This window comes from Hemicordylus capensis, chromosome 1 (assembly GCF_027244095.1).
Source record: "Hemicordylus capensis ecotype Gifberg chromosome 1, rHemCap1.1.pri, whole genome shotgun sequence".
Taxonomy (NCBI): Eukaryota; Metazoa; Chordata; class Lepidosauria; order Squamata; family Cordylidae; genus Hemicordylus; species Hemicordylus capensis.
The window spans coordinates 79,954,353-79,967,131 of NC_069657.1; the positions used below are offsets into that span (position 1 = coordinate 79,954,353).

At 41.7% G+C, this 12,779-nt stretch overlaps 1 protein-coding gene across 9 annotated transcripts in view; it reads right to left on the reverse strand.

Annotated features, from left to right (window-relative positions):
* The window catches only part of RAD51B (RAD51 paralog B), a 575,469-nt gene that overhangs the window by 196,929 nt on the left and 365,761 nt on the right, over window positions 1-12,779 (reverse strand). For all 9 annotated transcript variants that reach the window (XM_053281883.1, XM_053281892.1, XM_053281844.1 and 6 more), the window contains one exon: window positions 10,683-10,761. In XM_053281883.1, the coding sequence (XP_053137858.1) occupies window positions 10,683-10,761 (79 nt within the window). The remainder of the gene's footprint in view (window positions 1-10,682; window positions 10,762-12,779) is intronic.

The window sequence follows — 12,779 nt, forward strand, 5'->3', positions numbered from 1 at the left end:
TACATCATTTACATAGATTGGTCATTTACATAGATTTAATATGAGCTGAGAGCTGTGTGGTGTAGGTTAGAGAGTCAGACTAAAACCCAAGAGACCCAGGTTCAAATCCCCACTCAGTCATGGAACTCACTGGGTGACTTTGGGCTGGTCGCTCTCTCTCTCTCTCTTTCTGGGTAAAGGAGAAAGTTATTATCAAAGCCCTGCCCTTTATTTGGAATCTAGGTTTTATACATCTCCAGGAATTGGTGCCATATTAAATTGAACTTATCAGGTGAATTGCATATGTTGCTTTCCTTTTTACAGCAAGTACTAGTGCTCAGCCTTGCAGAAGGGGTAGGGCCAGGGGGATGGGTATAATTTTGCTCCAGTCCTGAAAGATTATTCTCTTAGTCACTAAAGCAGGGCTGCACAACTTTGGCCTTCTTGCAGATGTTGGACTATTTTATTTATTTATTTATTGTTAAATTTATATACTGCCTTTCATTAAAACAATCCCATGGCAATTTACAGCAAAATTTAAAAACAAAATTTTTAAAAAGACACAATTAAAATATTAAACTAAAAGTATAAAACAAATCTGATTAAAACATTTAAAACACAAGTATAAAAGCAATACAAAGTACAAAGAGCAGAAGCAGAGACAATCATATAAAAGCCTGGGTAAAAAACCACGATTTAACATCCTTTCTAAAAGCTGTGATGGAGACTGAGGGAGCGAATAGCCACCAGGAGAGCATACCAGAGTCTGGGGGCAGCAACAGAGAAGGCCCTGTCCTGCGTGCACGACAGCCAAGCCTCCCTCATTGTCAGCACCTGGAGCAGAGCCCCCTCAGATGACCTCGTCAAGTGGGCAGCAACCCTTGGGAGCAGGCGGTCCCTCAGGTATCCTGGGCCCAAACCGTTAAGGGTTTTAAGGTCAAAACCAGCACCTTGAATTGGACCCGGAAATAAACTGGTAGCCAGTAAAGCTCTTTCAAAATGGGTGTGATGTGCTTCTACCGGGCAGCTCCAGATAAAACCCTAGCTGCTGCATTTTGCACTAGCTGCAGTTTCCAGATATTTTTCAAGGGCAGCCCCATGTAGAGCATGTTACTGTAAGCCCCATAATCCCTATTGGCCACTGTGGCTGGGGATGATAGGAGTAGTAGTCCAAAAACAGCTAGAGGACCAAAGTAGTGCAGCCCTGCACTAAAGCTACCCTGGCAACCCATTCATTGTATCCCTTTGGGAGTGCCCAGATAGCAGATATGTATCCAAATATTAAATGATTAAAGGCAACAGTTAGATCTTTTAGATAAGGTAATGTTTTTGCAACATCCCACTTCTTTCCAGACTGGTGAGATGAGAAGGCAGTGCCAGAACATATAGACTAAATTAGCCTGTGGTTAATGGGAGTCGGGGTGGGAGGGCAGAGGGAGGCAGTCTGCCCCCCCGCCCCGGATTCAGTCAGTCTGAGCCACATGGAGCTGCTCTGCTCCTTGCCAGCCAGTGCTTTATTCAAGCAAAGGCAGAGAAAGAAGCTCCCAGCCAGTGCTAGAACAAAGCACTGACTGGTGAAGATCAGAAGAGGGGTACAGCAGTCCCGCTGCCTGATACTGGCCACACACCCTGCATCAACATCAAATGTAGGGAGTTGTGGCCAGTATTAGGAAGAATGGCTGCGCTGCCTCTCTCCGGATCCATTCAGCAGCCAGTGTTATGCTCAGGCACTGACTGGAAGCTTCTTTCTCTGCTTTGGAGAAGCAAAGTAGCTCCCAGCCAGTGCTTGAATGAAGCACTGACTGATGAAGACTGGGAGAGGAATGGAGCTGCCCCTCTTCACAATAGTGGCTGTGCCTCCCATATCTAATGTTGATGCAGGGGGCGTGGTTAGGTCATGTGCACACTCACATGCACACACCCATTTACAATGGGTTAGGGGCCGCCAGCAGGAGCTCGTCCCCCAGTTGCTGATGAGAACAAGTCCTGCGGATGCCCATGTTTATCACATTTCTAGCAGAGATCATTTGTAGTCAACCTCAGCCTTAAAAATTTATTCAGGGACCAAGGAACTGTCAGCAAAATTTTCAGCAGAATTAACTTAAATTGCATATTAAAATCAGACAATTTAACTGGCATAAGTGAAACTTGTACAACGTAGGAGAGTTTAATCCTATCTGCTCTCTCCATTTTTGATGGTCTGTATCAATTCTGATGGCTTCCTGACTAAATCTATAGATACTTACTGCTGGCGCATATGAGCATATGACACAACATTAGGAAGACAGGAGATATTAGGACTATCTGGTCCAGGTGCATGCAGAGATATGGCATGTCTGAATGAACATGTCAGCTTGCTGACCCTTCTTGCTGAAGTGGTGGTCACTAAAAATGCCGCCTTGAAAGATAGCCAGTGAAGGCCTAAGAGAGCTATAGGCTCAAAGGCTTCATGTATCAAATGAGGAAGAATCAGTAAAGCTCCAGAATGGCATGGATGCCAGTACAGGCTGTTGGAAATTAAACAGACCTTTATAAGAAACATTTCACTAATGGATGAAGCAGAATGTCTCTGCAACAGGAAGATGGTGAAAATAATTGCCAGATTAACATCAAGGAAGTGGCAAGCGTGGTGCAAAGTTGGGGGTGGATTAGGGGGTGAAGCTGGTATAACTTATCATTGATGGTTATGGAACTCCCATGAGTCTCTGTGACTACCAGTCACTATTTTTGTTTGTTTGTTTCCCAACAGTCTCCAGAGTGAAGGCAGTACTGCACTGCCCTCATTCCAACTGGCTCCATAATGATACAATGTGATGATATCACATTGTCTGAAGTCTATGGGTGAGGGCACTGCTTCCTGCCCTTACTCTAGGGATTCCTGGGAATTAGTGTTGTGGAAGGAAGAGGTGGAATTCATTGCAATAGCCTTAACTGGGTTCTTCAAAACGTAACCATAAATGATGGACAAGTGTCAGTTTTCTCTCAGCTTCTCATTCACACTGAGATCACAAGCTCAAACAATACTGAGTAGTTGCATCCCATATGTGCTGATTCTGCCGCTTCCATTACATATCCTGCATGTATCATGGGCATCATATCGATTTTGAAAGTCTGGGAAAGTCCATGCTGCTTTTTAAGTCTTCCTGTGTAACAGTTGTGATCTAAAGACTTATTGGTGGGGGGAGAGGTGATACGGTTACACTCCAGTCAGACTCATGAAACATACTAAACCTCTTCTTTGGTAACTGGAAACCCCAACCTTTGATGAACCACACTGTCTCTGTTCAGACTCCCCTGAGCCCCTAAACACTATTGCTTTGCCAGTACAAACATTCCTAGAAGCTACAAAACTCTACCTGAAAGGGATCAAAATTGAAGTACCAGAGAAGACACTAATATTCAGAAGCAGTCACACACTTCTCAGACTCAGGAAGCGGAGGTCAAAACTAGACCATAAATTGACCATGGAATGGTCTCACTTGTGTTTCTTTCTTGCTTGGAAATAGGAGCCACAGGGGCTCCAGTCTAGATAGTGAGTTCCTGCTAACTGAGCAAAGACACATCTTTTAAAGTGGCAATTCTCATATTTGGCAAAGAGAGAGAAACTCTTTCTTTCCAAACCCAGCATGGCATCCCTCCAGTGGTTGTTGCTGGTGTCTACCTTATATTTCCTTTTAGATTTTGAGCCCTTTGAGACAGGGAAGCATCTTATTTACTATTTATTTTTCTATGTAAACCACAGGAGCTTTAAAAAGTAGATAGCTAAAAAGCCATCTTCTAAAATTAGTTATCTCAGCTAAAAGCATAGACAGAGTCCCCTTTATACACCACCTGTAAACCTTACCCAGCATGTGACTGTAGACAGACCTGGGAGAAAGCAGGTCTATTACACAGGCTAGCGGCAGGCTTATACATAGTATATAAAACGGGGCAAGTTCTCACCCCCCTTTCTGTGGGCTTCTCGGAGGCATCTGGTGGGCCAATGTGAGAAATAGGATGCTGGACTAGATAGGCCTTGGGCCTGATCCAGCAGGGCTGTTTTTATGTTTTTAGGCTCTGCCTAAACTTTAAGCTCAGTTGGATTGAGCAGCTTCCCAGGCAAAAATGAGAAACTGCATAATTCTCTTGTTCCCAAGATTTCCCTCAGGACTGTGTCCTGTGGTCTAGCTCAGACTTTGCACACTCCCCAATGGAGTGTGCAGATAAACACTTTCAAATTATACAAACACTTTCAAATTATCAAAAGCAGATCAACACTTTCAATTTTGTACAATTGCCTAAAGAGTTTAACAAAAGTTTATCTTTCATCAAACATACAAATTTCACTACAAAGATAAAACATATTTTTGGCTTAGTTGTAAATAAAAGAGAAGTTATGAAAACATTCATTATTGTATTATATTAGTTTGTAAAAGTTGGTATTTAATTAGATTTTGGAACTTTGGGCCTGGTCCAGCAAGTCACTTAAGCACATGTTGATTTCAACTGCCAGATACATTCCTTTGAAAGCAATCCTAGACTATAAGGAGAACAGGGAAGACTTATCGTTTGAATACTTTCTAGACTGAAGTTTTTGCCATGACAAGATTTTGGTTATATTTTCCTTAGTCACACTTTCAAACAACTTAGGACATCAGGGAGAGGCTTGGATCCAGCTGCACCTCCAGACTGTGTACCTGTTTCTTCTGGGGAAGTGTGACCACATTCAGAACCAGCAGTTTAAACTCATCTCCTGAGTTTCGACCCCACAAAATGAGTGCCTCCATCTTATCTGGATTCAGTCTCAGTTTGTTATCCCTCATCCAGTCCATCACCAGCTCCAGGCAGGCATTTAGGGAGGTTATACCCTCTCCCGATGATGTCCAAAAGGACCGAGTCACACTTCCTCTGTTGTTTACCAACTGGCAATCATCCATCAGACCGAACACGCCAGTACTATGGACCTCTCTAAGACCAGGGACTGAAGGACGGGCAACCTGAGAAGGTCTCACAGGATGGGACAGGACTGGCCGGGAGAGGTGATCCTGAAGGTAAACAGGTGCTAAGTCCTGAAGGGTTTTAAAGGTAAGAACCAGCACTTTGAATTGGACCTGGAAGCAAATAGGTAACCAGTGCAGTGACTGCAGGAGAGGTGTAACACTATCATATCTTCTAGCGCCCATAAGCAGGTGGGCCACCACATTCTGGACAAACTGAAGCTTCCAGGTTGTCTTCAAAGGCAACCCCAGGTAGAGAGCATTACAGTAATCCAAATGAGAGAAGTCGAGAGCATGAGTTACCGTTGCCAGGGCCTGCCGGTCAAGATAGGGCCACAACTGGAGGACCAGACGAAGCTGGGCAAAGGCACCTCTGGCCACAGCTTCCACCTGCTGCTCAACCAGGAGCCGTGAGTCCAAGAGGACCCCCAAGTCACGGACCACCTCCATCAGGGGCAGCGCAACACCGTCCCATATCATCTCATACGGTGTGGGAGATGGCAATGGAAAACCCAGCCTATATTCTACCAAAGAAAACCACATGGCTCTGTGGAAAACCAGGAGTCGACACCAACTTGACGTCACAACTTTACTTTAGTCCAGTGTTGGTACTCCTGGTGGCTTGCGACCCATATGTGGGGTCTGCCTGCCCTAATGGTAGTTGCACCAGCAGTGCCATCATCATTTAAACATTTTAAGAGAAGAAAGTGGGAAAGGGAAAAAAAGAGAGAGGAGGAGGAAAGAAGAAAAAAGACATAAAAAGACAGGCAGATAATTAAAAAAGAGAGAAGTCAGGTAGACATGTCTGGTAACATTAATAGTGGGTCCTATATTGCAGGATGAAGTTTTTTTTTAAAAAGGAGGTCCTACATTTTAAAAGGCCTATTAAAGGCCCTTAAAAGACTGAAGATTATATTGAATAAATAATGGACAGGAAGTGGTAAGACTGGAACATAGAAGACTGTGGACAATCCATAAAAGTGGCCTTCTACAAATCTTTCTCCATGCTTTTCAAACAGTATTCTGAACACTGGAGTTCTTAAGAAGCTTATTAGGCATGCTCCCTTAAGTAGAAGACAGCAAAGAAACTTCTCTGAAATATAGCTTGTCCAGTACAGATCTTCCTCTGCAGTGTGTAGTGGTGTGTAGACTGTGCTGAATGTGTTCTATCAGTTCACATGGGCCAAGAAGCCAAGGCTGGCATCTAACATGATCTCTGAGAATGCATGCTCAGGGGTTCCTTGGCAGATATCAGTATGAAATCGATTCCCTGAAGGTAGACTATTGGATAATATTTTTGACCTCTCTTAGTTTATTTAGCCTTCAAGTGCCTTAAGCAGTCTTTCTCAGCCAAACAGAAGTCAGGGTTTGCCAGGACAACAATCCTGAAGATTCAAGACAGTGAGTCTGAGGAAGAAAGGGGAGTTCACCCCAGCCTAGATCCCTGCCCCTTAGGACAGCCCCCTGAAATAATCAGAACTAGAGCAGCTATAGACAGCCACTCCCTTGGAGAAGTCCTGGAGCTCTGGGGACCTGGCACCACCTAGTGGAATTCCAGCCCCTGCATTGCCTTTGGGTCCCCAGGAGGAGAGGTGACCAGTGTTCCGTCTAACAAGGATTCCCAGATGTTGTTGACTATAGCTCCCAGAATCCAAAAGCAATACCTTTGCTTGGGGATTATGGGAATTGTAGTGAACAATATCCTAATTTCACATGCTAGCAAAATAATGCTCAGGATCATCCAATGCATATTAGAGCCCTATGTGGAAAGGGAAATAACGGATGTTCAAGCTGGTTTCAGAAAAGGCAGAGGAAGAAGAGACATCATTGCTGATGCACGCTGGATAATTGAGAAAGTCAAAGAATACCAGAAAGAAGTCAATATGTGCTTTATTGACTACAGAAAAGCCTTCGATTGTGTCGGCCATGTCAAGTTGTGGAATATCCTTAGGAAAATGGACGTCCCAGAACATCTCATTGTTCTAAGAAGAAACCTATACAAAGGACAGGAAGCCACAGTCCAGACGGAATATGGTGAAACAGACTGGTTCCAGATCGGCAAAGGAGTAAGACAAGGCTGTATACTATCTCCTTCTTTATTCAATTTATATGCTGAACATATACTGAGAGAAGCTGGATTGGAAGAAGATGAGCGTGGTTTTAAAGTTGGAGGAAGAAACATCAATAACCTGTGCTATGCTGATGACACCACTCTGATAGTTGAGAATGCGGATGATCTGCAAGCTCTAGTAAAGAAAGTCAAGGAGCACAGTGAAAAAAATGGGACTACAATTAAATGTAAAGAAGACTAAACTAATGACAACGGGTACAGCAAAACAATGAAGACATTGAAGTGGTGGATAGCTTCTGCCTTTTAGGATCGACCGCCAGCAGTAAAGAATCCAGCAGTTAAGAAATACGCTGCAGACTAGCACTTGGTAGGGCTGCAATGAAGGCCTTGGACAGGATATTTAAATGCTGTGATGTGTCTACACCTACAAAGATTAGAATCGTTCGGACAATGGTTTTCCTCATGACACTCTATTGATGTGAAAGCTGGACTCTGAAGAAGCAAGATAGAAAAGCATTGACGTTTTTGAACTTTGGTGCTCGAGAAGACTTTTGAGGATACCATGGACAGTCAGGAAAAGAAACAAATGGATCATAGAACAAATCAATCCAGAATTTTCACGCGAGGCACAAATGACCAGGCTCAAACTATCATACTTCAGACACATTATGCGAAGACTCAGCTCTCTTGAGAAGTCTATAATGCTGGGGAAAGCTGAAGGAAAGAGAAGAAGAGCGACCAGCAGCAAGGTGGATGGACTTGATTATGACAGCAATGAATGCACCACTGAGACACCTTAAGGGCTAAGTTGATCATCCTGTAGAGAATCTATCTAAGTAGTCACTAAGAGTCAACACCAACATGATGACACTTAATCAGTCAATCAATCAATCAATCAATCAGTCAGTCAACAATATCTGGGAATTCTTGTTAGAGGGAACCCTGGTGGTGACACTAGTCCTAGACTGAGCTTCATGTCTGAAGACAGAACACACACAACTGCTTGGGTCTCCCTCAGGAGGGGGAAACCAGCCAGGGAATCTCTGCCAGAGGAAGGCTGCCCTAGAAATGCAGGAAGGGGTGGGACTCCTTCTAGCCATAAAAACCCTCAGTTATTTCAACTGCATGGCTCTGCTACTAAATTCAAACATGAAGGTATTTATTAAAATAACTCTTGTGCTTTTTGTTCTATCTATAACAGTTTGTCCAAGTCATAGCTACTTCCTTCACTGGCAGAAATACATTTCCTCTTTTCCCCTCTACTGACAGGAGACAACAATATGAGGGTGAAAGTGGACCATGTACCACTCATACACCACCAGCAATGTGAGCATTTGATTGAATATAAGGAATAGTTATTACTGAACAAATAGAATAAATACCATAGTTATTACTGAAGAATAAAAAATAGTTATTACTGAACAAAATATGTATGTGGCAAAGCTAGATTTCACATAGATTTCCCAGTCTCAAGTGAGGCTCATGCCTCTGTCAGGAAACTAATATTTTAACTCATATGTTTGGCCTCATAAAACTTGGATCTTGGGAGGAAATAAATACAAATGTGGCAACTTAATATTTTCAAAATATTAATATCTTGACATTTAATAAAAATGGAATTTTAAGCAGTAATGTAAAGTTCAGGTGGAAAAATTTAGACCCTCATATGAGGCACTCAATATAATCAGCAACGTGGAAATGCAAGTTTGAGATGTGTCCCGTTATTTAAATAACAGCACTCACTACTGTACAAGACCCAAGATTCTCGTGCATGAAGAACTTTATGTGATTCATTGGGGGTTGCTTATCTTTTTCCTTGGTTGCACAATGTGCTTGAAACATGGTTCAAAATCTAACTCAGTCCTTTGACAAGCCATCCTTGTCTTCATATTGTTAAGCAGCATTTCTCAAGAGTGAAAGCAGCAATAAAAGAGCCACTGAATAATTGGATTCTTTTCACCACTGAGTACTTCAAGTTTACAAAGGCATAGAAGTCTCCCACTGCAGTGTTCTCGGAGCTCTCCTAAAGTGATATAAGAGGTGCCATTTTCCATCTACCCAAGTCTCACTAAACAATTTTCTGTGCTTGTACCAAGACCATGAGATCCAAAGAGACCAAGCAATAGAGCAGCAATTTACATCAACAAAGGGGATTTTGATGCATTCCTCCAAATGAGGCAGCATTACCATGTTAATAGCTTTTTTCACTCTCAGCTCCCTTTTCCCTAGAACGCTAGAGACTTTTGCAGTTCCGCTTTCTATTTTAACTATAACAATAGCAGAGGCGCTCCTTAAACTGCATCAAACAGCAGTTTGTGAAATCCCTAACTAGCCATCCTCTCCTCGTTTTATTAACCACCAGGCCCAAGGAACAAAAGAGGGAGACCTTGCTGTTTTAGCCCTATCTCCACCTCCTAATCCGCTAGGGATGAGGAGAGGAATTGCCTGCAGAGCGGCTAAATCAATTTTTAAACTATTTTTTTTTTGCTTCCTTCCTGTCCTCCACAATAAGAGAGGTTCAGGTATGTTTCCTAATATAAGTTTGTATATGGCCTCCTGGTTAAACAGAGCTATGTTGGGATTTCCCCTCTCCTCTCCCCCTAAACCTCATTTTTCAGACAGCTGTTGTTCCTCACTAGTTCCCACACTCATCCACTTGTTCCCTTGTCACATACTTTGAATGTGCTCTCCTCCTGACACTGACTGCCTCACATAATAGAGAATGAATGGAAATGCTGCTGTCTCTGCAGTCAGTCTGAGGAATACAGCCTATTCATTTGCACTAACATGTTCTTCTGCCACCAGCGTAGATACCATCCTTTATCGGACACCTCTCAACAAGTTTTCCCTTAGAGAAAGGTTCTTTGTTTCATGCAGGTTGAGGACACTTTTCAGCTGGTGCAAGAAACTCAACTATGGCCCTATTTGAATGTTACTACCACTCACCTCAATATGCAGTCAAATCAGGGCAGGCTTGAATTTGTAGTCTTCTTTCCTGACTCCGTTCCTCTCCTCATGATCGTTACTGCTCATTAATATAACACACACACAAAGTATAGAACCTACAGCACAACATATTGCACTGCTCAGGTACAGATAGAGCCATGGCCTCTTGGGTGGTCTCCAGCAATTCTCAGTCACTCTTTCACCCCACATAAAAGCAATGCCCAAAAAGGAAGTTCCCACATTTATTTGAACTTGCAATCTTCCTTAATGCCCAAATAGAACATGCTTAAGATTTTAGCTTGTCAAGTATAACATAATCAAAAATCTATTTTATCAGTGCAACAAAACCTGGATTCAGCATATCAGTATGTTATAGCACTTCATAAGCACCAGCTATGTTTATGGCCATCTGGCCTTTGAAAGTACTGTAATCATAGCTGCATGGAGAGGGAATAAGGATAATGACCTGCTCAAAATATTAGACTAAAAGAGTGCCATATACTTTCATTTTGCAAAGCTGAGTTCAGAAACCTCTTTCAATGAGAAATGAACCTGTTGTGCAGATGATACAAAAAGACATTTAGGATGTCAAGCATTTTCTTCACAGCACACAATGTTTCACTTCAACAGTTCAGTAAAAGCTGGAGTTCCATCAACCTACCTGAGATCCAAACACTAAAACCAAGTTCATTTTCACATTATGCTCTTACCTTGGAGAACCAAACCAGAATTTTCAATTGTGTATTGGAAAGATGTAAATGGAGCAATAGGGGATTTGGCAACCAGAAGCTGGAGGAAGAGAAAAGAGAAAAACAAACTACATCAATATGATGTAGTGATTACAATTCCGGTTTGCAGAGAAACTGAACTGTAACCACCAAAATTATAGGATGCTTTCTCACAACTGCACTACAACATGTTTATGCTAACACTTCTATGAAGTAATGTGTCTTAGTTCTTTAGTTTCAAAGAAATAATTTACAGTTTCCAAAGTTCCTCAGCATTTGAATATGCTCTTCCATTCAGTTGTCTAAGTTCCAGTATACAATAGGGAATGTTCCAAAATCTTGGCTGATCTGTTTCAGTTCCGTTTCAAAAAGAGAAAAGATGGATTGTGGCAGAGCAACTAGACCCAACATATGATTTTTAGCATTAAAAAAGGACAGTTACCTCCAGTAACAGCAGTACCTGTATTGGTTTTGCATTAATAAAAGAACCCATGGTAAAACACGTTGCATTGTAAGGCCAACTTGAACTATCTCAGTCCTGAATAAGTACAACTAGCCTCCTCTATTACAGTTTGCACACAAAAATCCAGAATTGGATACTGCTAGTTCATGGCACTCTGAGGACTCCCTATTGCTATTCTGCAAAACATGTCCGCAATCCAAATGTGAAGCAGATTTCCTTATTCATTTCTGCCTTAGGAAAAAAAAGGGAAAGGAACTGGAAAGCAATTTCCCAGTCTGTGGTTTTCACGGCGGCATTTCCAACTTTGTAGCCCTAAGGGCTCCATTTAACAAGGCTGCTGATCCAAAGCACATTCTGGTTCTTTTCAGAGCTCTGTTTCTGTTACAGCAATGTCATACCCATTTTGCTTATGCCTAGAAAATACTCCAGACCATACCACTTTCTTCGTTTTTATGAATGTATATGCATGCATGTTTGAAAAAATATTCATAAGATCTTCAAACAATACTGTCAGGGCCACTCTTCTGGCAAAAAAGTAAATTTATCCAGCTATGCACCTTATAACTATTCTCAGCTTTCAATTTCTTATTGCTCACTAAACAACAGAGTTCAGATGTGTGAACCATGAATTTATTACTGCCATGCCAAGTAGTGGCTTGATGTTTAAAGATGCAGTCCACCAATCAAATAGTTTGTTCACCATGATGTATGATGGCTTGGGTCCAGGCTGTTTAAGAGAGCGTCATGAACCCTCCTGCCTTTTAAGATCTTCTAGAGAGATCCGGTTACAGTTGCCACCAGCTCATCTGGTGGCGACTCTGGACTAGGCTATCTCTGGGCTTTGGAATATGCTTCCTGCTGAAATAAGAGCATCTCCTTCTCTGTCTGTCTTCAGGAAGACCCTCAAGACTCTCCTATTCTCGCAAGCTTTTAATTAGAATTTTTAATAATTTTAATAATTTGTTTTATATTGTTTTTACTTTGTTTTATGTATTTTAACCTGTGATTTTTAATATTAAAGTTTGTATACTGCCTAGAGATTTATATATCAGGTGGTATAAAAATGTGATAATAACTAAAATAAATAAATGTATGGCTAAATGTCTTTGGCATTTTGAAATCTCCTTTTGTAGTGTCCTATGCCAAGTAATGGCAACACTTGGGCAAGATCGTTAAGTTGCTACAAAAGGAAACATTGAGATAAAAAGGAAACATTGAGATGGGAAGGAAGAATCCTTCATAAGAATATTTTTACATGCCCATATTTTGGGCCAGCACATAACTATTGTCATGCCATGTAAATAGTGGATGGTTATGGGTGATCACGTTAAAAAAATACTGAAAAATTAGACATGCTCTTGCTATTCTGATTTTTGTGTCCTGGTTAGTGAATACACAGGGAGTTAGCTCACAAGTGGCTTGCTCCAGAACATGAACATTTGATATTACCTTTGGCTTTTAAGAATAATTTTATTATCTATACAAAACTTGAAAATCTCATACTGAACTTTACATAACTCTAGGAAATTTAACTTTGTTCTGGAATAACTACAGAAAATGGCCATATCCTCATAGTGCTAAGTGGCAAAACAAAAGGCAAAGAGAAAGACATGACA